The sequence below is a fragment of the Camelus ferus genome, chromosome 7 (genome assembly GCF_009834535.1).
Source record: "Camelus ferus isolate YT-003-E chromosome 7, BCGSAC_Cfer_1.0, whole genome shotgun sequence".
Classification (NCBI taxonomy): Eukaryota; Metazoa; Chordata; class Mammalia; order Artiodactyla; family Camelidae; genus Camelus; species Camelus ferus.
Window position 1 is genome coordinate 16,106,593 of NC_045702.1, and position 27,301 is coordinate 16,133,893.

General features: G+C 37.8%; 1 protein-coding gene and 1 long non-coding RNA gene across 6 annotated transcripts in view; one reads left to right on the plus strand and one right to left on the minus strand.

Annotated features, from left to right (window-relative positions):
* Positions 1-12,752, plus strand: part of UBN2 (ubinuclein 2) — a 61,010-nt gene extending 48,258 nt beyond the window's left edge. For all 3 annotated transcript variants that reach the window (XM_032483454.1, XM_032483455.1, XM_014559875.2), the window contains one exon: positions 2,546-12,752. In XM_032483454.1, coding sequence (XP_032339345.1) covers positions 2,546-2,595 — 50 coding nt within the window. In that variant the 3' untranslated portion in view covers positions 2,596-12,752. The remainder of the gene's footprint in view (positions 1-2,545) is intronic.
* On the minus strand, positions 1-27,301 carry LOC106729708. Of its 3 annotated transcripts, XR_004321293.1 has the most exons (5): positions 26,939-27,301; positions 22,035-22,162; positions 21,420-21,577; positions 2,647-2,717; positions 1-888 (listed from the first exon to the last, which is right to left on the minus strand). It is a non-coding gene; the product is annotated as an uncharacterized LOC106729708 (long non-coding RNA). The 3 variants fall into 3 exon arrangements; XR_004321292.1 differs by lacking the exon at positions 1-888 and having other exon boundaries at positions 2,582-2,717; XR_004321294.1 differs by lacking the exon at positions 1-888 and having other exon boundaries at positions 2,582-2,717; positions 22,035-22,230.

Below are 27,301 nucleotides of genomic sequence, written 5' to 3' on the forward strand. Positions count from 1 at the left end.
CTAATTCAATCCTTATAACAAACCTGTGAGTGAGGTAACAATCCCCATTTTACAGATCAGGAAACTGAGTCAGAGGTAGGCAACTTGCCCAGGGTGATGCACTAGTCACTGTTTGATCTGAGATACAAACCCAGGAAGTCTGACTCCACAGCCTTTATTCTTAACTGTTAAACTTTTCTGCCTTATAGCAGTGATTAAATTAAGATTCAAAATGTATGCATTGTATACTTGCAGACCAACTAGATTACTCTGAAATCTGAAACTGGATAGTGGGCACTGGACATAACACTGGCCTCCACGTTCTTGCTGTCACCAGCAGTTGACCCCAGTAGAATGCTGATACTGTTCTGAAGGCCATTTTCAGGATTTCTGAGCAGCTCTGCTGCTCTCTCTTAACTGTGGAAGTTGACTGGGGCCTCACTGTTATTTTTGGCCACTGCATTTAAAATTATCTTTGAACAAGTTTACAATTGACCACAATGTGGAAATGGGAGCAATGGGGCAATCTTAAGGCAATAGGCTGTAATTAATCCTTGAAAACAGCTAAGTGGTAAGCTGCCCCAGACTCACCCCTTGAGAGAACAAATAGAAAGCAAAGTTGTGCAAATGGGGAACACAAAGTAGGCACAAATATCAGTAATCCTGATCTTCCTGGACTTTTTGAGTAGGTTTAAATGCTTAAGGAAAGCATTTAAGGAAAATTGCCCTGTGACTAAAGCAGTTCCACCCTGGGTATTGACAGCTGCTTGGTGTGATGAGTCCAGCTTAGAGCTGTAAGCTCAGTGGGGCAGACTGGTAGAAATTTGCAAGGAATTATGATTCTTGTGGTTCATCATGACCCCAGTATTCCAGCTTTAAATGCATTATCTTGTTGTCTGAGCAGCACCACTGTTTCAGAGGGAAAAGGAAATGTGACAGTCAGTATTTTCCAAGTAATTGAAATGAAAAAGTAAATAATTTTTCATTTTAAAAACATTTTAAAGTATAAGGCATTAAATTTGAGAATCAGGCTGGGAGTTTTGAATTTTAGGACTACCACTTTGAGCAAGTTTAACCATCACTTCACTTGCTTGTAAACTGGGGACAAGATGTTTTTAATAGGTGTCTTAGGAGAATTTAATAAAAATAATTTATTTAAAGCTTCTAGCATGGTACCTGATACATAGTAAGAGCTCAATAAATGTTAATTCTCTGACCTTCTCTAGTCTAAAGACTGGGGTCAGTAAACTTTCTCTATTAAGGTGCAAATCGTAAATATTTCTGGCTTTTCAGGCCACATAATCTGCATAACTACTCAACTCTGCCATTGCAATAGGAAAATAGCCATAGACAACATGTAAAATGAGTGTGACTGGGTTCCAGTAAAACTTTATTTTTAAAAAGAAGTGGCAGACCACATTTGGCCCAAGGGCCATAGTTTAGCCAAATTCAGGTCTAAAGAATCTCACAATCCAGTTGATATGAGTATTTTGCTAATTAACCAAACAAGCTGCTTTGAGCAAAGTCCCACCGTGCCATTTTATGAATTTATGCCTCAAGTCAGATCATTTCTCTCTACAAAAGCAAGTGTATAATATCTCATTATAAATGGAAAAGCCAATTCCTTAGATGTTGTCACTAAAGTTAATTTTAATAGTATTCTGTTTATACAGCTTTTGAAATAGTTGTCTTGTTTCATTGCTGTATCTTTTCTTCGAAATAGAGGCAGGTATTCTGTTTTGCTTATGTTTTACCAGAGTAATTTAGATACCACATGAGTAGACCTAGCATGTGACTTTTGTGGTCTCTTCCAACCTTAAAATTCTTACTATAATGCCATAATTTGTTCCTTTACACCAGTGTATTTCTACCATTCATGCTGCCCCCCATCTTTCTCTCTCAGGCCTGGGGTGGGGGGGGGTGTTAATTTTCCTTACTAAGGCAGTGAATGACCTATCAGAGATTTTCTCTGTGTTTTATTGACTCTCAAGGTCACTGGGCCCTACTCTTGTCCAGTTGAAATAGTGATCAGTATTTTCCCAATAAAAGTTAGATAACCGTAGGTAAAACTAGAAACCATAGTTCCCAGTACCAGACTTTCCTACCACTTACAAGTTTTGCCAGGTTAGGACCAAAACAAACACTCGGCTGGAATTTTCACTTCTAGTGTGCCCCATTCATTTACATAAATAATTGAGAATTATCAAATGCTATGTCATGGCAAGAAATCTAATTTCACTTGCAAGAAAGTGAAATTGACTTTGTCTTCTAAAGGAACCAAAAGATGTGTTAGGTCCTTTGGTGGAGGAGGTTATGTCTTCTGTGTTCCTTTATAAATCCTCACAGCATTTGACACAGTTGGCCGTGAGACAGATGATAAATACCTGTTGAAACAGTATTTGTATGACACTGAAAACCAATTGAACCATAGTCACTTGAGATATGAGGATCATTCTTGTTGAGTTTTTATCTCCTTTAAGTTCAGGGTTAATTGTTCTTTTTGCTTTGTTTGTTTTTATTTTTTATTACATGCCAACCCATACCAATTAAACATCTCTTTTCTCAGATGGAGGCCAAAGTAAAGGGGACACTAAATTACCACGGAAAACTCAGTGACTTCCCAGCAAGCAAAGGAAATGACACACTCGGCTGGCTGACGGAATCTACCTGATGGGAAAGTACTCATGTGGTTATAGGGCTGCTGTTCTGTCGATGTTTACATTCTCTCGTCCCAAGCACTGTGGTGAGGAGGAAAAAGAAAAGAAAACATTACTTGAGTAAAGCCAGGTGCAGGAGGAAGAAATGCTTTCATACAAAGTTAGTGACCTTTGGTCTCTTCTAAAGAAAGACAAAGTTACCATATTAACTGACTTGAAAGAGACTCAGTTGTCAAACCCACAGAAGTACAAATTTGATTTTTCCCGGGGGAGGAAGAAGGAAATTGAGGATTTGGGTAAACTCCATCCATCCTGGGGGTTGGATCTGAACACTTGTAGACATAATTGCATAATAAAAGGCAGCATATCTGAAATTAGGCCAGTTTGTCAGAATAATCATGTCTATTTGAGTGGACTGTGCAGCAAATTTGCCACAAAAAAAGTTAATGACCCTATGTCTGATACAGACATTAGCTAAGTATAAATCATGTACCCTCAAAAATCCTGAACAAACTTGAATCTTCCAGTGTGTAGCAACTCCCCATGTAAATCAGTGGACTAAAGATGCTTCAGGAAAGTTATTTTAGCACAGTGATATATATTATTACATTTTTAAAAGTCAAAAAAATTGAGCCTATTGCTCTTAACAGATGAAACTTAGATGTCCCCTTTTTGTAAAAGGGTCAATTACATCTTTCATTCAGAAGTAGGTACTTAACTCTCTTCTTCAGGTGATTTGTGCATCTGGAATTCACTGGTTAATTCTTATTTCCATTCTTGATGATAAAATGTGACTGTGTTCACATTTTCCTCTTGAGAAGTGGGGATTGTTGCTGTAGGGCTGCAGCTTTGGTCCACAGAGCCCTCGCAGGCCCGCCAGTATCAACTGTAAATTCCCCCAGCATCACCTCACTTCAGCACGTCTGTTCTTTTAGCTAGTGGTATTTCAGGTGATTATTAACTGTTGATATAAACAGGAGTGAGTGTGTATTACAGCACTTCTTCATTGGTCATTCAAATGGCATATATGTATTTTTTGAATTTTGAAGATGGTATTTTAAAGGGAGGAATTAAATTAGGATCATTATGTGTACAAGGGATTATTTTTATAACAATCACAGTGTATTTTTACTCCCTATGTCCAGTGTAGTGAAAATGATTTGGAGCATTTGGGATCTTAAAGCTTTACTAATATTTACTCAGTATTGATACATGAGTAAACCTGCAGATGATAAGTCTCCGTTAATATAACTTCCTTGTGCAAATAGCATATTCAGCAAAGGATGTTAAGGGAGAAATTTATGGTTATGTTTAGATACATTTTATTTGATTTTTTTCACCTCATTGTTGTTCTGGTCTCTCTCTCTCTCTTTTCTTCTTATTTCTTCCTATTCCTATTTCAGACTGTACCCCAAAGTGGTGTAGGCTTGGTCCATTAAGAGTGACATACTAAACTTAAAAACGGCATCAGTTTGGTAGTAGCAAGATGTCTTGCATGTTTTCATTAAAAATCATCCTGTACTCTTACATTTATTCAGATAAGGGTATTACCTAGTCCCTTTTTTCCTTTCATAAGCAAAAGCCCCACATAGCCTCTAGGACTGTGAATAAATTACCACAGATTTCTTCAGAACTGTAAACCTGTATTTTGACTTCAAAGTCACATTGGCTTACTTCATAGCAAAGTAGTTAATAACTGAAAACTTTAGTTCTAAGAACTTGTTACAGTAAGGGGAAAGGGTTATTTCAAAGGAAATACTGATATAATTACTTGCCTCTGAGAATTTAGTTTACCAGTAAAGCAAATAAGAATGTTGTATCAACCCTGGTGGATTTTGGGAGGATATTGGGATGTTGCAGATAGGTTTGACTTGACTACGTTTGATTAAAGATTATTTTTTAATTAGGGAAGCTTACCCATTACTTGAGTTATTCCAATGTAGCATACCTCTTACTTTTATCTAATTTAGAAAAAAAGTCTTTGCTAACATATAGGAATTTTCCTTTGTTTTACTTCCCATACCAGAGAGAAGTCAGAGTGCACATTAATCTCTCTTCCTGCTGATAATTGTGCATGTATTCATCTGTGTGTGTGTATATCTATACACATGTATTTATCTATATATTTTACTAGTTTAAGTCAAGGAATAGCTTTAATTTCTTAAATCCATCTGAATCACGCCATGTGAAGATCCCTGATGACTCTTTGTTAGAGAAGAACAGGACTCCATTCCCCCCGCCCCCAAGTATCATTTTATAAGTAACCAGTAATAACACCTGCAGGCCCTTGGCCCCGAGAAGTCCTCCTATGTGGAGATTCTGTTCTAGTCTCTTAGTCCTGATTCCATGAGGACTGCTGCCAGATCCTCACCTCACCCCCATCACAGTTCCACTCCTTAGTCCGTTTCACTCAAGACTAGCCTTTTATGTTGTACAAATGAAACAAACATCCTTATATTTCTTAATAAGTATGATCAGAGGGTTACTACATGTAAATATGTATTTCTTTTCTAGGTCATAACATTGAAAATGATGTCCATACTGTATAGTCACGTATCTTTACAGTTTTTCTTACTAAAAACATACAAATTGGTTATTTTTTAGCACAGAGACTTGTGACTCACACTCTATTTTTGCACTTGAAAGTCAAATTATGTTATTTTTTAAAATGGTGAGTAATTGGAGAGGATATAGAGCAATGTGTATTTCTGAAGAGCATTAGCAACATCCCAATGCAAAAGTAATCAGCACACTTAATTATGTCCCATTCAGCGGGATTCTTGATTCAGGAAAAGTAAGCTGTTTGTTTTCAACTGTCTTGTATTTTAAATTGCCTTCACTGATGTATAAGCTGTTACTGTACATACAAGTTAATCCTCAGTATTCACAAGCAATAATGAATGGTCAGCAGAGTTGTCTTCAGAGACAGTAGTGCTGAGCCTTGGTTGGAGGCTGAGAGCAAAGTGTCAAGCTCATTCAGAGCCTCCAAAATAGATGTAAGCAATAATAAGTCAATGTAAGTCCATTATGATTCTTTCTCATATGCTTCTGAGATCAGAGGGTAAAAGAAATCATGATTTTAAAACAGGCTGAAGAAATTTAGGTTTTGGGAAAAGTGAGGTTAATCTGAAGTCACAAAATCCTGATATTCTGAGGGAATCGGAGGATTGTGTTAGTCCATTCTTTCATGCCTACCACCCCTTTGATGGATGTTGTTAGCCCAAATTACTTTTTTTATATCACAGAGGCTGAATAGTGTTTATTGTATCATCAAGGTAGGAGGAAGAACCGGGCACACACACGTTTGAATGCTGTGGGTTTGACACCTGTTTGAAAACAACTTACATGAAAAGATTTTTAACCCAGGATTTTTTTTTCCCAAAGCAGATCTAAATTGTTTACTACCCAGGGTTGGAAAGGGCAGACACCTCTAGTCTTTCTCTTCTGGTTGCCCTCTGCCATACCCCTTTCCACCTCTACTTGGTTCAAGACATTTTCTGAAATGGAAATTCTACTGTTACTCAAACTGCCATTGATTATGAGAACGCTATGTCCCTTGGGATCATCTCTTAGAACTCCAGTTATCTATCAGATTTGCTGCTACATTTGTAAAGTGAACTTTGCCTGTATTGGTCAACTTTAATCTAATTTACAGTTCTTTATTTCTAGGAGGTTTTGTCATATAATTTGACCCATGTATAGAATTAGCATACTTTATTTTAGGAGTGTAACATAAAAGCACACTGGTCCCTGTATTCTTTTTATCATCATTTAGGTTTTGAATTTGTGTTTGCTTTTTTTGTTTGTTGATACTTGTCTTGTTTTAAATTAGAAATAGAAGAGTGAGTGAAATGTATAATCAGGCCAAACTTGAGAACTTTTCCCTGTGCTTCAGCACCATAGTTTCTGCTGACCTTATGTTCTCAAAAGGGCACTTTTATCTATTGTGCATGTATGGTTGTTTTTTGTTTTGTTTTGTTTTGCTTTACGCTTTGGGGGGACTTTTGTTTTTATAATAATGAAGCAGAGGGAAAATGCAGTAGTGGGTAAATGACTGATTACAAACATGTTATGCAATTTTATTTTATAAAATTTAAGGGGAAAGGTTTAACTCTGTAAATCATTTCTTAGCCCTGGTAAAATGGCTTATATTACTCCTCTAAAACATGCTCAATTCAGGCCTTTGTCTTTGTTAAGTGCCTTTTTTTCTTTCTTTTTTCCCCTCTTTTGAAACTGTTCTCAGATGTCCTAAAGTAGAGGCTAATAAGTCAGGGGATTCAGGAGGAAGAATCTCAAACTTGCCAAGATCACGTCATGCTGTAATATTCTTCCTTTTCCTTATATGTATATGGATATATGTGTAAGATACATACTAAGATACATAACATACATGCATACATATATATGTGTATATATATGTATACATATGTAATATATATATAAAACTAGTAGCTGCTATACCATTTCATCCTTGCTAAGCACTCCCCTTTTAACGTTTGCAAGATTTCTGCCTTGTTTATTCCACTGCTTTAGTCAATTCAAATGGGTGGATTGGGAAGTTGTCTTTTCACAAGATACTTTCTTCCCCCTTTGAATATCTGTAGAAGTTAACAACAACAAATATATATATATATATATATATATATATATATATATAATATATATATAATATATATATATAAAATAAGTCAGTTATTACAAGTAAAATAAATTTAGTGGATTCATTGACCATTCCTGGATGTAACCCATTGCTTTGTGCCCTTCAAACTTGTCGCGAGTAATATTGAAGAAAGCATTGGAATAACAAGAGTCTTTCTGGGTCAGGTTGACAAGGTACACTATGGCAGGTAAGACTAAGGACAGGAGAGAACTAGAGTTAGAACCATGGTGGTGTATTTCAGTTTTGAAGGAAGTTAGCAACTTTGTCAACATTAAAAATACGTCATATGTTCTTCTGGGAAATGATTTTTGAAGGATTCCTATAGCTGCATATCTGTCAAAGGGTTAAGAAAATTAGAAAGAGTTCAGACACTGCGCAAAACACTCATATAACCTATAGCATTCTTGAGAGTTTTCTTACTTGCCAGATAATTACATTTGACTTATTATGATTTGATGGCTATTTAGGTTTCTCCCTTGAGTGAAATAACATAATATTCAGTATCTAAGATTCATCTGTTTCTGGTGGAAAACAGATGTGACATGTTATGGGAGACTAAGCTGAATCAATCCTCAGAACCCAGTACAAATATATCTAATAAATGCCCCCTTTTAAATACATTTTAACTGAGAAGAGAAGACCGGTGGCCAAAAAGGAGAAAGCAGAGACTTCCGGTAGGGTAACTGATAGCTGTTATCAGGCAGCCTCGTTTCGGCTGTGTTACTCTTGTATTACTGTGTTTAGGGGGAATATCATTTAACCTTTGTGCCTCAGATTACCCATTAGAAAATTGGGTATAATATTCACCTACCTCCCAGGGATATCACAGACTTTTTCAAAAATATTTTGAGTTTTTCTGAAATGTCCTATATAATTTTAAAAGTATTATCATCTTCCTGCAAAGGCTAAAAAAATTTTCCCTATGATGGGTTTAAAAAGCACCCTATGATTTTTAAGTTTAAAAGAATCACTGGAATTCTAATTTAGATGCATATTTGTTATTTAAACATATTATATTTGTGGTGGGATAAAGTGGTTAGTGTCAGGTTAATAAGTGGGGAGGGGGTAAATAACACTAAGTTTCTTAATTATAAGTAGATTTTTTTTTTAGCCTTTATGGTGTAATTACATGTGTGATTTTTGCCAGGGTTGTGGAGCTGAAGCTAGGTAAAGCTTGGATGATTGGTTATTGGAGTTGATAAATGGTCCCGAAAGTTTTATCTGCCTCACTTTGCCATCTTCTCAATCTAATTTCCTTATATTACTTGTTTGGTGATGGATAGCTAAGCTTTTAACCTTCTAAGAATGAAAGGGCGTCTCCTCATTCTTATAAATCAGAGATTGTTTATTATTCCTTTAATCATAGGTTTATCCAGCTTTGCACTGAAGGGGCAAGCACTACACACAGTCAGTTGGGTAGACTTTTAGCCAGTCTGCCTTTGTAATTTATGCTTCTTCAACCCGTGAAAGAGTTGGAGCCATGAACTGCTCAGGTTGTATGAAATGGGAGACAGGAGGCAGGATTCTCTTCCTCGCTGGGCAGCTGGGGGAGGGAAACATGTTTTGCTCAACTCCAAGGAGGAAATGAAGGTTATCTTATCCTACCTTCCATCCTAGTATATTAAACAGTAATACACAGAATTTTCCTCTTATCACTTACAACAACAGGAAAGAATGGATGCCACCTTTCTAGTTAGAGCTAAATGCTGAGCAACGGTTGTTAGAGGGTGTGTGTATTTAAACTGTACCACATATTCAAGGTCAGGAAGAAGAATGTAGTGGGATGAGGAACAGATTATCCAGCTGAAGTGAGTGAGGAGAATGCACCAGGCCCAAGCAGACAAAGCCTCTGGGTTAATTCCCAGAACTGGCCAAGGCCCATTTAATCTCTAGTGATAGGACATTTTTTCTTAAATATCACTTTTTGGTTCTTTGTTGCTTTTTCCAGATAAAGCCTTAGTTAGTCGCCTCTAAATATCAACTATGCAGATAAACATACAAATTTTCCACATTTTCTCCTCTTTTTCCATTCTTTAAATAACAGGTGTTAATTAAAACTTCTACCCAAAGAAATAAGGCATAAGGGTTTTTGTTGCATGTGTGTTTGTTCCTGTAGGGAAAATTAATGGAAACATGAAAATAGAGATATTTTGTGTGTTCATCTGTCCTAAAATGTGAACTTTATATTCAAAAACTAAGTATAGATTCTTTTACTGGTGCAAAACTATAGTTAGAATCATGGAATGTCTTTGGGTTGTTAAGATAAAACCATCCCAGTGTTCAATTCTGAGAAAGTTTTAGATTCTGTGGCAGTGTTCAGGTTTGTGGAGCTGAACAGATGGTCAGACTCTAATTAAAAAATAGCTTTGAATATTAATGTCGAATTCTTATTCTTCATTTTTGTTAGTCTTCATTCTTCTTTCCTCTTGTCTGAGCTCTTAACCGTTTCATCAACCAATTGCTACACTAGAATATAATCTGCCAGGAGTCTGGGGAGGAAAGGTTAAACTGTCTTTCACCTCCTTTTCTCACTCACATTGGCCATCTATCCTGTGTCCCCAATGAATTCAGAAGTAGCGACTACAGGCATATTCTAGGAGACTGTTTATATCCCAGCACAGACTCAGACCAGGCCTGGGAGGATTTAATCAGACTGCTTTTGAATAACAATATTAAATTACATGTTTCTCAGATACTCCCAAAGTACCGTTTGCTTGAAAGTAGCTATTTGTGATCTTTATTTAATTTCCTCATACTGTAATGCTTCTCCTTTCCAGTCTTTTTTACATATTTCCATTTTAGAGTGAGTTAGTACTTAATTTTGGACACTTTTCCGAACTGTTACCCAAACAGGTCAAGAATACTTTAAAAAATCTCAGTAGTATAATTAAGGAGGTCTGTATGTCCAGGACTTAGAATCATCACTGGTGACCTGAAATTTTTTTCTCCTCTCCTTTGTATTAAAAATAGGTTTCTCTACTATATAATGCAATAGTAGCTGCATTTCATGGATTCTCCTTGATACTTTTCAAGGCTATTCAGAAGAGATGCAGACCTTTGGCCTCTTATTTCTCATAATACTTTGCCTTGCTTATTTTCATACTTCCCCTGGATTCAGCCTCTTCTGCAAAGGTCTGAGTCAGACCGGCCATATGAATCCTTAATACCAATTTTATGTTCCTCAGAACACTCTATACTTTATTTGCTCCCATTTTGCTGATAATAATATAATTCTATTTTATCTTAAATCTAGTTATAACATATTTTGTAATAAAGCACTAATGGAAACCTAATAGAAAAACAAACAAGATAATTATTACCCAAGATAACTTGTTTTTTTTTTTTTTAAGTTAACAGCTCCACCTGTCCTTTACGCACATTTAGGAGTCAGCAGTAACCAAGACCAGCCAGTTGGCATGTTTTTCTATATATGACAACCTGCCCTTAATTTGTTAGATCTTAGCTATCTTTTATTTTCTGTCCTTGCAGCCATACATTTTCTTCATTTTGTGCTTATCTCTTCTGTTTGCAGGGGTACTGTGCCCTGTGCCAGCATATTGGGTTTTCTTTCCCATATCTGCAAAATTACCAAGAATTACCCCAGTTATGGCCAGAGGCATTAAAAGAGAAGTTATTCTCAGTTGACAAAGGTATTAATTACTATTTTATATAGTTAGTTGGAAAGTTGACCAAATTTGGCCAACTTTTCAAATCCTGGCTATGGTTACATAATTTAATTACATAGACCTTCTGAGACCTTCAGATAAGCAAAGAGCCCTTTCACCCGTAGAGATAGGTTCCCAACCTACAAATAATTTCCTCTAATCCATGGCAGCCTCCAGAGAAAAGATTCAAGCTTTGTACTGACCTTTTGTGAGCTGTCACTGAAAAATTATATTATAGAATGTATCAGAAATACCTGATTATTCTTAAGAGTATGTAAATCTGGAGCTTGCCCATGTGTGTTGCTTGCTAAACATTGTTAAGCTTGAAAGAAGAGGAAAGGAAATCTCTGGCTGGTGAAAATTTTGTGCCCCAAATAATATGTTAATCAAAGTCTATCAAGGTAACCAAGTGATGAATGTTTTCTCTTTCATTACAAGCCAGAAAGTTTATTTGCAGTTGTAAAACTTATCGTGGGACTGCAGACTTATTTGTATAACTGATTGGAAATAAGGATTCTGATTTTTAGTCTGGGTAAGCACATATTTCCAGCCCTTGCTGTATGAATTTTGATAAGGGAAAGACTTTTGTTTGGTAACAGAAGGAAAAACAGGACTTATTTATACAGTGAATGTTCACTCTATAGAGGAACTTCCCTCTGGTTACACATCATCTTACTTTAGCCACCTCCACACTCGATGTAGAAGCCAAAATGTTTTACAGCCAGTCTTAAAGGAGCCTAAGTAATTCTGCTCCTCTGGGTGAAAGGCCCTGGTAACTGCATTGTGTTTGTTTATAGGGAGGTGTGTTTTGCTAACTTGAAGGGATATACTGTATTTTAAGTAAGTATGTGACTTAATATTTGGGGATTTTTTTTCCTCCTTTAAAACTGGACCTGAACACAGCTTTGAGTTGATATTTGTAATAATCTCAGGACCTGAAAGATTGTAGCATTTAGTGTGTCTTAAAAATTATGTACTGTACCAGCCATGGATTTTTGTAAATATACCTGTCTCCCTTTTTTGTATTATTTTAGTAAAAAAAAAATAATAAATTTAAATAAAAGGGGGTGGTGATGACATGTGAATGGGTGTGGGTATGTATGTGTGTGTGTTTGTATAAGGCTCTTTTGAGATGAACTGGTGCTTGTTTAATTTCCGGCTCTAATCATTAGAGCAGGAATATGGACAAACTGCTGCTACTGAACCCTGCACTGAGCCTAGGTGTTTCCATTGTGTTTCCTAGTGATTGATTAAATACACGCGATTGGGGAAATGGCTAAGAGATTAAGTTCTTCTTCCCACTGCCATCTTGCCTTTGCATTCTCAGTTTGACATACCTTTTGAACTTTAATGGTAAAGCTTTCCGAATTTCGGGTGGTTTGCTGATCTCTAGTTTTTAGAGAGCTCTTGTCACTATTTTCTAAGAAGAAAGAAGGACATGTAAATTTTTTTAACCAAAAAAAAAAAGGAAAATCACAATTCATAAAACCCTGATGAGTCTGGACATGTGAGAGGGCTTAAACATTCCTAAATGTGGATCTGTAAATTTAGTGAATTAACCCTATAGATATACTCCTTCAGTGCAGGGATTTTTTTTTTTTTTCTCGCAACAGCCTTGCTCATATTCCAGGTTTAGCTAAGCAAACCCCTGTTTTAAAGCAGGAGCCTTATTTGATTCAGTGTAGATGTTTTCCTGTCTATCCTTTGTGACAGGGCCTTTTACATGAGTGTTTTTTCTTTTTGTATGTGTTACGTGTTTGTTGTATTAAATAAAGAGGAATGTACATATTATTCTTGTGTCTGTGTTATTATTGGGCTAACTTGGATTTTAATACCTCATTCTTTTCTGTAGTGGCTGAATATCTGTTTTCTGTATCACACTGCACTGGGCGCTGTGGGACACAGAAGTAAGGGCACAGTCCCCACCCTCACTGTGTTCACAGTCTGCAATCACATGACAAGTTAAAAGATAACAGTTTAAAATCTGTCACCAGGGTGTGGTCTATGGCCACCTGACATTTAAGTTCAGAGCAAGGGAGAAAGTAGACTGGAAAGATCTGGGAAGACTTTGTCAAGTTGATGGCCTGTGAACTGGCAGATGGGTGGGACCTGGCTAGGAAAAGGGAGAAGGGAACATCCTGAGTAGAGTCAGGAAGCAGCAGAAAGTAGGCCAGGCCCAGGTAAGAAGCAGCCAGATTGTGGGAGTCCTGGAATGCTGGTTTACTAGGTTCTGCCTTCAGGTTAGTGTGCGTGCGTGTGCGTGCGTGTGTGTGTGTGTGTGTGTGTGTGTGTGTGTGTGTGAAGATTCCTCCAGGGTCAAGGCTGGCAATGTAGATATGGGAACTAGTTGTAAAAGTGAGCATCTTTTAAAGTCTTACTTGTAGAGGACTTCTTTAGGAAAAGTATTAAGGGAAAAAAGGAGAAAAAGAATTCAGCTTTAGAAATCTAAGTAGGGAGTGGGAAAAGGATGAAAAGAGAGCAACTTGTCAGATTGACCAGTTTGTCACTTACATGTATGTATGCATAGAAAATACATGAAAGGATACATGCCCCAAAATACAAAGAGTGGTGGTACTTTTACTTAAGTGTATTTTCAGTGCATTGTCATTAAAGTGAAGAATTACTAAAAGGCGTGGTCCTTGTGCTTGGGGGGTGTGGCTGCAAGTGCTTTTATTAAGAACTAGTTACATTTAAGGACAGTTTTGCAAAGTGTGTTCTTGGGAGTAATAGTCTCTCAAAAAATCTGTGGTTAAATAATTGGACTACACTTAACTATGTTGTCACTATCTTGTACATGTGAATTAACATATTAAAGGTACCACTGCTAAACAGGATTTTTTTGTAAACCCATACTTCTTCAAGCTTATTTGACCATGGAATGCTTTTTGTCATGTAACTTCTATTAACAAAATTATATGAGGCATGTAAAGCACTTAGCACAGTGACAGATAATACTAGGTAAATGTTAGCTTTATTATCATTCATACTAATTTTGTTATTTATTATACTGTGTATTTAAAAAAAGAAAAGTGTTTAAGAAGGAAAAACATGGCCCATGGTGTTAAGGATTTCAGAATAACCAAGAGAGAATAATTAATCTTTCTCTTTCAGTTTAGACAGCCAAGAAACAAGCAGATAGAGAAATGCAATCAGTTCTCTCGAGCCAAATGAGGGACAGGTGTCCAGATGGTGGAGTGGTTCAAAGGAGTGTAGACAACTCTATGAAGCAGGAAGTCTGTTTTAGTACCCTTGGCCATGTAGTCAAGAAATGGCCTCAGACCTCAGCTTTGGCACAAGGAAAGTGTCTGTGGCTGGTTAGGAAAAGCAACAACTATAGATGGAGCCTGAAGGCAGAAGTTAGCAAATTGGTGACAGCTGTTCTGCTTTTACAAATTTATTCTAAGGGGAAAATGAATTTATACAGAAGTTTCTGTACAAGGATGTTCATCTCAGTGTTGCTCATAACAGTAAAAGTTTGAAACAATCTATGCTGTGTTTGAGGGGGTTGGTTAAGGAAATAAAAGTACTACTACTAAATAAAATTGTTTTAAAATAAGAAATGACTAAGATGCCCATGTATTAAAGAGCAGTTGTAAGTGTTCATGCACATGGGTAGGCATAGGAAAAAATACATGGAAGGACACACACTCCAGAATATAAAGAGTGGTGACACGAGTGTTTTAGCTTTTTGCTTAAATTTATTTTCAACTGAACATGGATAATATGAGTAAGTTTTTTGTTATGGGTTTTTTTTCCCCTAAGAAACACATAGGTGGACTTAGTTGAAAGGGAGAAAGAAATGGGAAGGAGTCTCTCCCATCTCATCACTGGGAGAAGGGAAAAGAAAATAATTTATTCTTTCCACTCAGACCCTGCTAAGATCACAAAATTGGATCTGGTTTAAAAGGAAGACACAATGAAGTGGTTGATTTAAAATAAAGATTTTGGCGGAGGGAAGACTATCCTTGGGCTTGGTTAAAAAAGAAAAAATACCAAGTATATGACTGTAGAGTGAATGCAAAGCATCTTTCCTATCCGTGGTCCCCATTTTCCTTCCCCAGACCAACCACTGCTACCCATTTCTCCAGTTAAAAGTATAAATATGTATCTGACTTTTTAACATAATTAGCATACATATCTGCTCTACCGTACCTAGCAATTTTTTTTCAATTATCTTGGAGGTTATTCCACATCAGTACACAGGGTCTGTCTTATACTTTTTGATAGCTCATAGTATTCCATAGTTATTGATGGGCAGTTAGATAACTATCACAGGTCAAACTGTAATACCCTTCAGGTATTTGCAATCTGTGTCTGCATGTCAAACTGACAGTCAAAGATTTGTTTTCTAGTGAATAATAATGGCTAACATTCCAGATGTGAGAGTCAGTGTCTGGAATCTGACATTGCTTCATATCCATGTAAAGCTTTGAGAAAATAAAACTTTATTTAAACAGAGTTTTGAAAATCGGAAGTAAAAGCAGAAGAGCTGATTCTGGGTGCACTGAGGGTTGAATTACATTGCAAGTGAGATCATAATCTTTTCAAAGGACAGTGACAGCCCCCTCTGATGCAGGCATAATCTAGTGTGATCGCTTTTCCTCATCAATATGTGCCTTGACATGGCTTGTTTTTTTCTGTCTCTGTGTATATTTACCTCTTCTGTGTTCCTGTGTCTGTCCCTTCACTATTTCCTCACTGTTTTTTTCCTAGTAGAGTGGCATGGCGTGACATGACAGACTTGGGTTCTCAGGTCCCCATTATGAAGCTTAGACAAGATGCGGATCTCCTTTCAGCCTGTTTCCTCCTTGCTGCAGGGATAACACCCAAGGGTGGGGCTTGCTGTTGAACTTGACAAGGTCTGGAAAGCACCTAGCATAGTGCCTAGCACATAAGAGCTAATACACGGTGGCTGCTGTTACTTTCTTTTCTGCCTTTTTCCTTGAATTCATGCTTCCTCTTGCTCTCCTAATTTCACAAAATAGAGAAGTGAAGCCAATGTTTTTTTAAAAAAAAAATCTTTAAAAAAATATTTAAAAGTACAGGAGTGGATAAATAGGTAAAATTCTTTGATCCTAGGTGTCAAACTGCTAGCTTAAAAAAGTAAAGGGAAACTACCCTAAAAATAAAAAGCTGTTTAAATAAAATAGTTAAGGGAATCTTTGGTTCATATAAGTGAGTGGTCTAGAGGTAAACCTATTTTAGGTCAAGCTTTATCCAGTGATTCAGTGTCAGCAAGATCCAGCCCTCTGTCTGCTCTGGCATTCCAAGTGTCAGGTTTCACAGGTGGCAGGTGGCCCTCTGACAGCTACTGACTCCCTTCATTGCCAAATGCCTGCCACACCTCCAGCCTTTATATATGTGTTGTATATAGTCTCTTTCTGCCTTATTGTGCCTCAGATGCAAAGCACTACATTGATCATGTGCTTCAATCCATAGCACATGGTCTTCATCACTTAGTACAAGATCTCATTCCCTCATTCTGTTATAAACTAGGTTTCTCCTTTCTTCCTCTGTCCCATAGGTACCCACCCTGACTTTTTTGATGTGTGCCCCTTGTTTTGCATGCATCCTTCTAAAAACTTGTAGTGTTATTTTGTGTGTATGCAATTTACTTTATACAAATGGTCCTGTGCTATGTATGAATTTTGCTGTTCTCTACTTTTCTCACTTTTCTGAGATTTATCCACGTTGCTCTATGTGCATCCTATGTGTTGCTTCTTTTCACTGCGTAGTCTTCCATATGAGGCATCCACAGCCTTTTACATATCCGTCCTCGTAGAGGTGGACACCTAGGTCGCCTCCAATTCCTTCTGACCACAAGAAGGGCTATAGGTAGTCTTCTGTGAATTGCCTGTTCATCTCCTCTCATTATTCAATTGCATTTTCATCTTTTTGTTGTGATAATAATCTCTTTAACAGTTTCAGACATGTCAGATATTACAGTCTGTTACCTGTTTTTTTTCACTTTGTGCCATCCTTTATTGAGCTGAAAAACTTTTTTAATAGTCAATTTTGTCAATTTTATGTTTTGAGGGATTTGTTATGAAATATTTCCCTACCCCTAGGTCATAAAGATATCCTCCTGAGTTCTTTTTAATTAGCTTTCTAGTTTTACCTCTAAGTTTTTCATTTAGAATCCATCTGTTTTTCCCTTTTGTTGTGTAATATAGGGGTCCAGCTTTATTTTTCATTTAGTGAAGATTTTCCCAGCACCATTTAGTAAATCAGTACTTCTCCCATTAATATTTGGTACCATTTTTATCATATATCAAGTACTCATATATGCAGAGGTCTATTCTGAGCTCAACTGCATTCCATTAAAAAAATTTCCATACCTAATATCTACTGGGTTTTTTTTTTTTTATTACTATACACTTATAGTATGACTTAATATCTAGTAAGGAGTCTTCCTCTTGGCTTTTCTAAGTCCATTCAGCTAATTGAGGATTGTTACTCTCCTATATAAAAAAATCCAGCTGAAATATTTAGTAGAATTTTATTCATAGTTTATGATGTATAGAATCTTTTAATGTTAAACACCTCATTCACTATATAGCTCCTATTTATTCAAGTCCTCTTTTTATGTCTCACAATAAAGCTTTCAAATTATCTCTGTGAAGGTACTGCTCATGTGTTGATTTCCAGGTACTTTATAGTTGTTGCTTTCACAAATGGTATGTTTTTCTCTCTTGTATTTTCTGGTGGGTTTTGCTAGTATCGAGGAATGCTATTGACTTTTGAAAGCTGAGTTTGTATCCAGCAACTTTGCTAAACTCTCTTATTCTAATAACTTGTCTGATTATCTTATTAGCTTTTCAACGGTTGATCATATAATCTACAAATAATGAGAGTTTAATCTCCTCCCCCAGTTCTTTCACTTTTTATGTCTTGTCTTGGAGCATTAGACTGATCCTTTACTAAATACTATACGAGACGATAGTTGTGAAAATGGCGTCTTTGTTTCTTATTTTAATGGGAAAATATCTCAATTTTCCCCAATAAGTATAGTAATTATTCTATATTTTTGGTATATAGTTTTTATGAAGTTAAGAAAGTTCTATTTCCAGTTTTCTAGGAATGTTGATCATGAGTTGAATTATATCAAGTGCATAACAAATATATATCAACCCACTTGCAGAAAATTTCTTAGAAATGTATTCATAATATTTTTTTATTCTTATCTCTGTTGTATCTGTATTTGTTTTCCTGTTCTCACTCTCTGTGTTATGTGCATCCCCTCCCTTTCTCTTATTCATTCTTGCCAGAGGTTTGTTCTTGCTAGTTTTTCAAAGCACCATGAATTTTATTGAGTATATATGTGTTCATTATGGTTAAATCTTTTTGATCTATTATTGTTCTTTTTACCAATATATAATGTCCCTCATTATTCTTTATGATGTGTTTTTGCCCTAAAATTAAACTTAGTATCCCAGCTATCTATATCCTGAATAATCCATTTTATGGATATATTACATCTTTATTTACCCATTCATTAGTGTAGACCCTTGGGCTGTTTCCACTTTTTGAATATTATAAGTAATGCTACTTTGAACATTTGTGTACAAGTTTTTGTGAGATGTGTATCTTCAGTTCTCTTGGTATCTATCTAGGAGTGGAATTTCTGGGTCATATGGTAACTCTATGTTTAATTTTTTTGAGGAAACACCAAACTATTTCTCACAGTAGTTGGACCATTTTACATTCCCACTAGCAATGTATGAGAGTTTAAATTCTCTACATCTTCACTAGCACTTATTATTTTCCATTTTTTAATTATAGCTATCTTGGTAAATATAAAGTGACATCTCATCCTTTTGATTTTCACTTCTCCAATGACTAATGCTGTTGAGCATCTTTTCATATGCTTATTAAGTACTCAGTATATTAAGTATAATTTACTTGTATTAGTATCTCAAGTATAAAAGTACTTCTTCCAGGAGAGTTTTCTTTCTCTTTCTAAAAAAGATTTAAAATTATTTTTAATTGAAGTACAGCTGATATACATACAGTATTATATAAGTTACAGTGTACAATGTTATGATTCACAATTTTTAAAGGTTATATTCCATTTATTATTATTGTTATTATAAAATATTGACTATGTTCCCCATGTTATACAATATATCCTTGTAGCTTATCTTACACCTAGTAGTTTGTACCTATAAACCCCGACTCCTATTAATTGCCCCCCAACCTCTGGTTCCCTCTCCCCACTGGTAACCAGTAGTTTGCACTCTATGTCTGTGGTCTGTTTCTTTTTTGTTATCCTCACTAGTTTGTTGTATTTTTTGGATTCCACATATAAGTGGTATCATACAGTATTTGTCTTTCTCTGACTTATTTCACTTAGCAGGAGAGTTTTCAAAGAGAGTCTTTGTGCAATAAACTTTCTAAGGCCTTGTATGTCTGAATGTATCATCTTTCCATCCTTACATTTCAATAATAGTTTAGCTGGATATAATATTCTAAATTATTTTTCTTCATCACTTAGAAAACATAACTTCATTGTTTTTTGTCTCCAGCGTCGACTAGGAAGACTAATTTCAATTTAATTCTTACTCTTTTGTGGACTGTCTGCTTCTTCTCTCTAGAAGCTTTTAGAATTTTGTTTTTGTCTTTAAAGTTCTTAAATTTCACTGTAATATGTCAAAGTTATGGTTTTTCCATATTTATTCTGTGGGGTGCTCCATGAGACCTATAAATTGGAATCATTTTTATCTTTAATTTTTGCAAGTTCTTACTTATGAGTTCTTTAACTCTCTCTTCCCTGAATCCATTTTCTCTCTTTCTGGGATTTATATTGTATGGATACTGACTTACTATTATTATCTCTTATATGTTCTTTCGTATTTTCTCTTTCTAGTGTGTTCTAGGAAAATTCCCAGGGCTGATCTAGATTATTATTCATTTTTCAGCTAGGTAGCTATTGTTTTTATCCAATCTGTTGGATTTGTTCAACTATCACATATTTCATATGTATTATTCCATTTGGTTCTCTATCACTGCTTGTTCCTTATTATCCTCTTATCTATGTGAGGATCTTCATATGCTTATTTTAAGTTCATGATCTGTGTTGTTCCATTCTGGTTTGTCTAGTACAGTTTATTCTATTTATTGTCTCTTTGTTGTGATTATATGCCTCAAGTATCTCACTATTTTCATGTGTGAGCTTGTTTTTTCTGGGTTTATCAGCTTTCTTAACTAGTGATGTACACTAAGGAGAGAGGCCAAGGTCAGGGACCTAGCATGTGCTTTGTGGGCTGGGAGCATCAGAGAACATTTTCCACAAAGTCCCAGGCACCAGAGTCAGACCCTGAAAAACACTGTGGGTCCAATCCTACAGTTTATTGTTTTCCACTAATGTGCACACAGGCTTTTTCTGCATATGTGTGCTGTTTTTTATTATATGTCTCTGCACTTTGGCCTTGGACATTCTTTGAAGCCTAGATGTATTCCTCTAAAGACTATTTGAGTTTGCTTCTTCTAGACTCCTAGGAACATTACCAACACAGGACCACTTCAGACTAATTGTTCAGCTTAAGGATTTTAAGGCCACAGAGATAGAATGAATTTCAGCCACAAATGTATGTGAGTGGTTATTACTGGCAGTTAAGAATTCTTATAGAAGGTTCCCCAACCCTGCCACCCAACCATTAGCTGATGTTGAGACAGAAAAGTCTCTTCGTGGTGAGGTCAGGGATGTTGTTTTCATTCCCAGCAATAAGGTCAATTGTTGGGGGTTCCATCATTTTGCAGAACCTGACCTCCCACCATAGTCTGAGGCCTTCTTCCCTTTGTGCTGCCTAAGGCCAATTGAAATCCAGACTCTAGGCCACCAGGGATCAGCAGATACCCTCAGGGCAAATGCTGTTTTTATTGCTCACTTACCTCCTCCTATCTGACCTCTGGTTATTTTGGCTTCCTTTACTGTCAGCTCAGTCACACTTTGAAAAAGTATTTGTATGTGTTTGTTAAAGTTTCACCCAGCACTTTAAGGTATTTTATATTGGGAGAGATTTCTCCACACATCTAATCTTCTATAATGTGAAAAACAAAAGTCTTATGCATAGTTTATGTAAAAAGTTATATCTATACATAAATAATACTTAATATAAGATCATACTTAATAATTAACATTTAAGTCTTTAATAATTAAGTTAACGGTACCTTCACACAGTCTAGTTCACAAGCCAGACTGTCCCATGTTGCCTACAGTACAACAGGTGTGTCCTGGTGAAAGGACAGACATTCCATAAGGAGGGTTTGACAGTGGTAACTTCATTTACTAAAGTGGGAATCTTTCTGTGTCAGTTTCACCAGAAACCCCAAAGGCTGAGAACAAAACAGTAGGTGCCAAGTCCATCCACATTCTAAAGGGACAAGGAACTAGATCACCTGTGCACCACATGCTGAGAGACTGAAGCGGATACGGGGAAGGATTAGCTCAGCACCCACCTCCAGGTCCTGGAAGAGAACATGAGCGGATTCCTCTAGAGGCACTTGTCAGTATGCTGGACATCTCCCTTCTTCTCCCCAGGCAGGAGGGGGTGGGGGTGCTTCCTCTTCACCTTGTGCCAACCGAAGGGGCCACCATTTGGAGAGCTTGACACATCCTGTGGAGTTTGCGGGACACAGGAATTGTGTCTGACTCACCCCTGAAGTCTAAAGACAACTTAGGAGTAGGTGGCTAGCTCCTTGACAAGACAGAAGAGGAGGGAAGCCTGCACGAAGAATGGCTTACAATCTCAAAGTTCCTGAGTTCCTGTGAGCCTGATATGGTTCTCAAGAAAGGGAGCCAGATTTGGTCATTTTAAGAAGGAACCCAGGCAAAGGGATCACCTGGAGGATGAAAGGACCTCAGTGGAGGGGAGGCTCCTAGAAACTAAGGGGCCAGGGCAGGAACCCTAAATAACTAGAAAAGGCATGGCCTACAAGGGAACTGCAGGGCAGAGATGCCCAGAGATGGAGAAACTATTGACAACCTACAAGAAAAGAAGCAACACTAGAATCTGCTACTCCCAGGTGACAGTGACACCAGTTTATATCTCCACCAATGAAGGAAGACCTTACCTCCTCCTCCTTTCCTTGCTACAGAAGGCTGGCAGATCCAGATTGCAGCCAGCAGGTAGGCAGGTGGTGGTACATGAGAAATAGAAATGACACTGATCTTAACTTCCATTTTCCTTCATGTTTCCAGGCTGGAAGAGAAGTTTTAAATTAACTGACATTTGAAGTTTTGATATGACCCTGGATGAGACGTTCATACCTAGAGAAAAAGAGAATGTTTTTAAAATAGTGATGGTAACTCTTTAATCTGTTCATCACCTAAAAGAGACTGGAAAAGCTATAAATTTCATTATTTTTTCCTCTGGCAGCACCTAGCGTTAAGAACAAATCATTACAGCAAGTTCGTCGGGCACTCATGAGAAAACAAAGTTGCTGTCAATGTAAGTCTAGCTTGTTCCAGGAACAGGTTGCATTTGAAGAGCAGGAGAGAAGATATGGGTGGTGGAGAGGTGTCCCGTGTCCCGCAGCCCTCACTGCCCCTCTCTCAGCCTGTGGCCACCTCCGCTGACAGCAGGGAGAAGTTTTATGGAACAAATTTTGGAATTTTAATGTTAAACAGACTGGACTTCTTTTTTTTTTTTTTAAACCAAAGAAAACAAGCTAATAGTCCTGTTATTTCCTGGGAAAGCTGTGTGGCAAGCAGCCGCTATTTCATGCTAGAGAGGAACACGTTCTCAAGCAGCAGTGGTAAGAGGAACTTGCATCTCTGCTTGCATCTAGCAAGTCCAGCTTGCTTATTAATAGTCACATTTACTTCTGAGTATTATAATGTACTGCAAGTCTGTACGCTACAGGATGTTATCAATAAGGTTCATTTGCTTAAAAAGTAAGACCTTTAAATAGCAGAAACTACTGTGTGATGGGTAGTAGCCACAAAAATTCCGTAAACTACACAGATGGAGTGATTATCTTGCTGGAAAGTATTTACAAGACTTGTCAAACTTAAAAATTACCAATTTTTCTTTTACGAAAGAGGCAAGTGTTTCTCATTTGCTGTCCTTTTCTGTGATGACGAGGCTGTCAGGAGTGTGCTGCTGTGTGCTCTTTGGTCTGTTTCCTGGGAGCCAGTGTCCACTCTCACAGCCTTCTATGTATTACAGGGACTAGAATTATGGAAACATTTCCCAGACTCCTTTGCCTTCAAGGTTCTGGATGTGATTTCTTTCTGCCGAATGTATTCCTGTGAGATTTTGTAGGATGGGAAGAAAAAGTGGTAGTATGTTTTTCCTCTGGCAGCACTTAGCAAAATGGGCGGGCCATGGTAGACTTAAAGTTCTCCCAGAGCCTCCAAGGGGTCTCCATCAGCCCCTATCTCAGTACTTGGGGGCAGCTCTGATCAGCAGTGGGGGTTTCCTGCATTTTTCTGACTTAGGTGACAGCAGGACCCTCACAATACCCCAAACTGCTGAATGTTAGTGGCAACTTTCCCTAACTCCTGCAGCTCTTTAATTAGTGCCATAAAGCATCTCAGTGCCCTGCACTAATTCCTTTCTGCTTGTAAAGCCTGCAGTAGTTTCTCTTTTTCTGCCTGAGGCCTGATGGATACATCTGCCTAGCTGATATTCTGAACATACTTAATGGGTCCCTTTAAGTTAAAAGTGATTTTTTTTAAAGTTGGAAGTGAGGCATTTTTTTTTTTTTAAAGAAACCCATGCTATGAAGAGAGAAATTTGAAAATGGATGTTTAGAAATGTTTATCACTATGTGATTTTGTTGCCCAAAACAATGTGTTAAACCAAGATTTTCAAAATAATAAAACATACTGAATTACATTGCGTTTTCAATAAAATAAACAATAATCATCTTTCTTTACCAAGAGACATTAGGACTTTTTTTTTTACTGTTAATAAAAATATTTTCAAATTACTGTTTTTCATTTTTAAAACACACTTTTTCATTTATATTTTGTGCATGTTTTAAATGTATTTACCACATTCAATCAATAGTACATATATATAATTTAAAAATAAATACAAAGGCTTATGGGGGAGGCAGAAGATTTTTACCACTGTGGACACACAATCAAAAAAGTGTAGAAATCACTGCTTTAGGACACACATTTCTAGAATCACAAATGATGGAAGTGAGTGCCTACACCTATCTACTCTCAGATACCCCTCTTTTATGCATCCTGGCTCTTTCCAACCAAAATTTCCCCCAGATTCCCATGTATATGGTCAGGCAGCCAGTCACTGCTGTAGTTCAGAGTAAAGACTGGACTCTTGGGGTCTGCTCCTACAGTTTCACTGGGCATAGAAAACTTGTCCCAGAACTCCTCCTTTACCCTCACCTCATCTGGCTCATAGCAGATGCTCAATCAAAATTCACTGAATAAGAGTATTTCTTTCCTAGCCTCCCCTGACCAACAAGAGAACATGATCCAGGATTAGGTAATGACTTAATCCATTCTGGCACAAGTGGAAGCAGAGAAGCCAGCAACAGCCAGTGTTTGGGAGCAACAGTCTTGGTGCCAGTGTCCAGTCCCTGCCCAGTGTCACTGTGTTGGCACTGCAAGCTGTAGCAACAGTGCCTGATGGAGTTTTCACTGGACCAGATCTGGGCCAAGCTTTCGAGTAAGGTTCTTGGCTGTGTAGCTTCCAAACCTGGTCTCTAGCCTTACCAGGAAATTCTGAGAATTACCAGCATCTTTTAAATACAAATTCCTTTCCTGCTACAAAACGTTTTTTTTTTTTTTTAATGGAGGCACTGGGGACTGAACCCAGGACCTCACGTATGCTAAGCACACAGGCTACCACTGAGCTATACTCACCACCCCTAAAGCTTCTTTAAAAAGTTTAAAAAGTAGGCTTTGGAGTTAGATTGTCTGGGGTCAAATACTGGCTTTACTGGCGATTAGTAAAGTTGGCTAAACCATGAAACTGCACTGAGTTTGTTCCCACATTTCTAAGCAGGTAAAATCAGAGTACTACTTTATAAGACTGTGGTGAAGGTCAAATGAGACATCGCCTGTGAGGTGCCCCAGGGCATAGTTTGCACACTTGCAACCCTAGGTTATATAAGGAAAATGGAAGTGTTTTGTTTGACAAACTACTGTTTTTAACTGACCACTAGCATTTAGAAGTTAGGGCATTTCATAAAAATTCTGGATTTACAGCTTCTCTTGAAAAATCATAAGCTCTGGCAACACTGGGACCACATACCTATTTTGCAAGAATGAGATTGAGCTGGGAACTCTAGCTCCTGTGGAGGAGGTAGGAACTCGCCTGGCCTGATACACTCTTGTGTCACCTGCTGTTACCTGGTCCCTGCAGTAGGGCTTTGGGTTTGCAGCCCTGCACTAGGAATATAAAGACTTTCCAAAGCTGCAAAATTATAAAGTTTGGCTTAATTGGCTCTGAGAACTTTTAGACTGACTTGGTTTTCTGTTGACACACAGTAATTTAAAAACATAGTGAAATTATTCCCAAACAGCCCTTTTATTATCTTTAATGTTTCTTCGGATTGACTGGGTTTCGCTGGGCAGTTCTTTGCTCCAAATGACGCTGGCTGAGACAGATCACTTGGGGGTGCCACTGGATCGGGACATTCAAGATGGCTCACTCACGTGTTTGGTATCAGTGCTGTCAGCTGAGAGCTCAGCCGGGCCTGTGCCAGGACTCTTCCATATGCCTTGGGCTTTCCACAGCGTGGTAGCTGGGTAAGAAGGAGATAGTGAAAGTTGCCAGTTTTAAGGCCTGGGGTTCCTTAGAAGTCCCAGAACATTCTATTTATTGATTAAAGCTAGTCACAAAACCAGCTTAGATTCAAGAGTGGGAGGAGTGGGTTGGATGGGAAATAAGTTTCACCTCTTAATGTTAAGAAGCAACATGTGTGAAAGGGGAAGATTGTTGAGGGGCCATCTTTGGTGACTAGTGGCTACATAGAGCTAACATTTTATGATTATCTATTTGCTTTAGTGGAAGAATGGCTTACAGTGGAAGAAATGAGTCTGTTGGCAGTTCAGTAAAAAGGACTTCAGAATTACTTTCTATTGCCCCTTATCATAACATATCATACTTCCAATAAATTCTCCTGCTTCCTCAGAGCTGGCTTCAATTTGCTACATCTTAGGAAGCAGGTTAAATTTCTGTTAAGAGGAGATAAAATGACAGCATTCTTCCAAATCCCCTCCTGAATATCTGCCTTTTAGAAGCCAGACACTTGTAAATTGCAGGTTGATAAAATGAATACTTTATGAGTGTGACTGGGAAAGATGAATTTATTCACATTAAGTCATACTGGTTTACTGTGTTGATTCTGAAAGTGTCAAGATTTCAGCCAGAGTATGGAAGAGTGATCAGAGGTGGCCATAGCTGGAGCTGGTGAACCCTGACAGGGACCTAGGAGGGGAGACCTGTTAGAGTGGGAATCCTGAGTTTGAGCAGTTACACCTTGGCTCGCGTGGAAGATGATGAAGCTGAGACACAGGTGATCTAGCTTGGAAGAGGTAAGATTACACAAGTAACCTAGAGAATCTAGACAAGCCCAGAAGAGGTGAACTGAATCATTTCAACCTTGCCATACTGACCATAAGGACCTGGAGAAGTGTCTGATCTAGATTTCCAGAAGAAACCTGAAGTCCAGAAGGGAAACAGGAACGTTAACGCAAATGGTTAAGATCGGGCAAAGGGATTAACACAAGATGTAGAGGAAGACATTAAGAGAAGTTCAGAGGATGAGAGGAAATGAATGAGAGATCATGGTTAAGATATAGGCAAGGGTCAATTTACGAAGGGTCCAGTGGTCTGAAAATTGATCCTAATGGCAACGGAGAGCCACTGCGAGATTTTAAGCAAGGGATAAAGTCGTTGAGACTTCGAAATGACTTGTCCAAGTTATTCAATTAAGACAACTAACTCCTAGTTAATTAACTACTAATTCCCTGCTGTCCCATGTTTACCACTGACCTGCCAATTCAGAAGACAAGGTAAACGTTTCTAACTGGCTACTGGCTCTGCGGAAATGGCCTCAGTGTTTCAACCGGAAACAAAAAAATAACCGCTAGGAACGCCACCTAACGGCAGGCTGGAGTCACGCGAAGCCCGGAAAGCCGAAACACCGGAAGCGGCCGGCTGTTTCCGGTAAAAACCCCACGGAGCAGAAGCTCAGAGGACGAATCTCCGAGATTCGACCAGCGCACGCAGCCCGCTCAGCTCCGCGACGTCTCATGCGCGCTTTTGCGCAGGCGCGGGGGCTACCGCTTAGGCAAACGCATACGCAAAACCGTGCGCACTCCAGTTTTCCGTCCGGCGCATCGGTGCTGTTCCGAG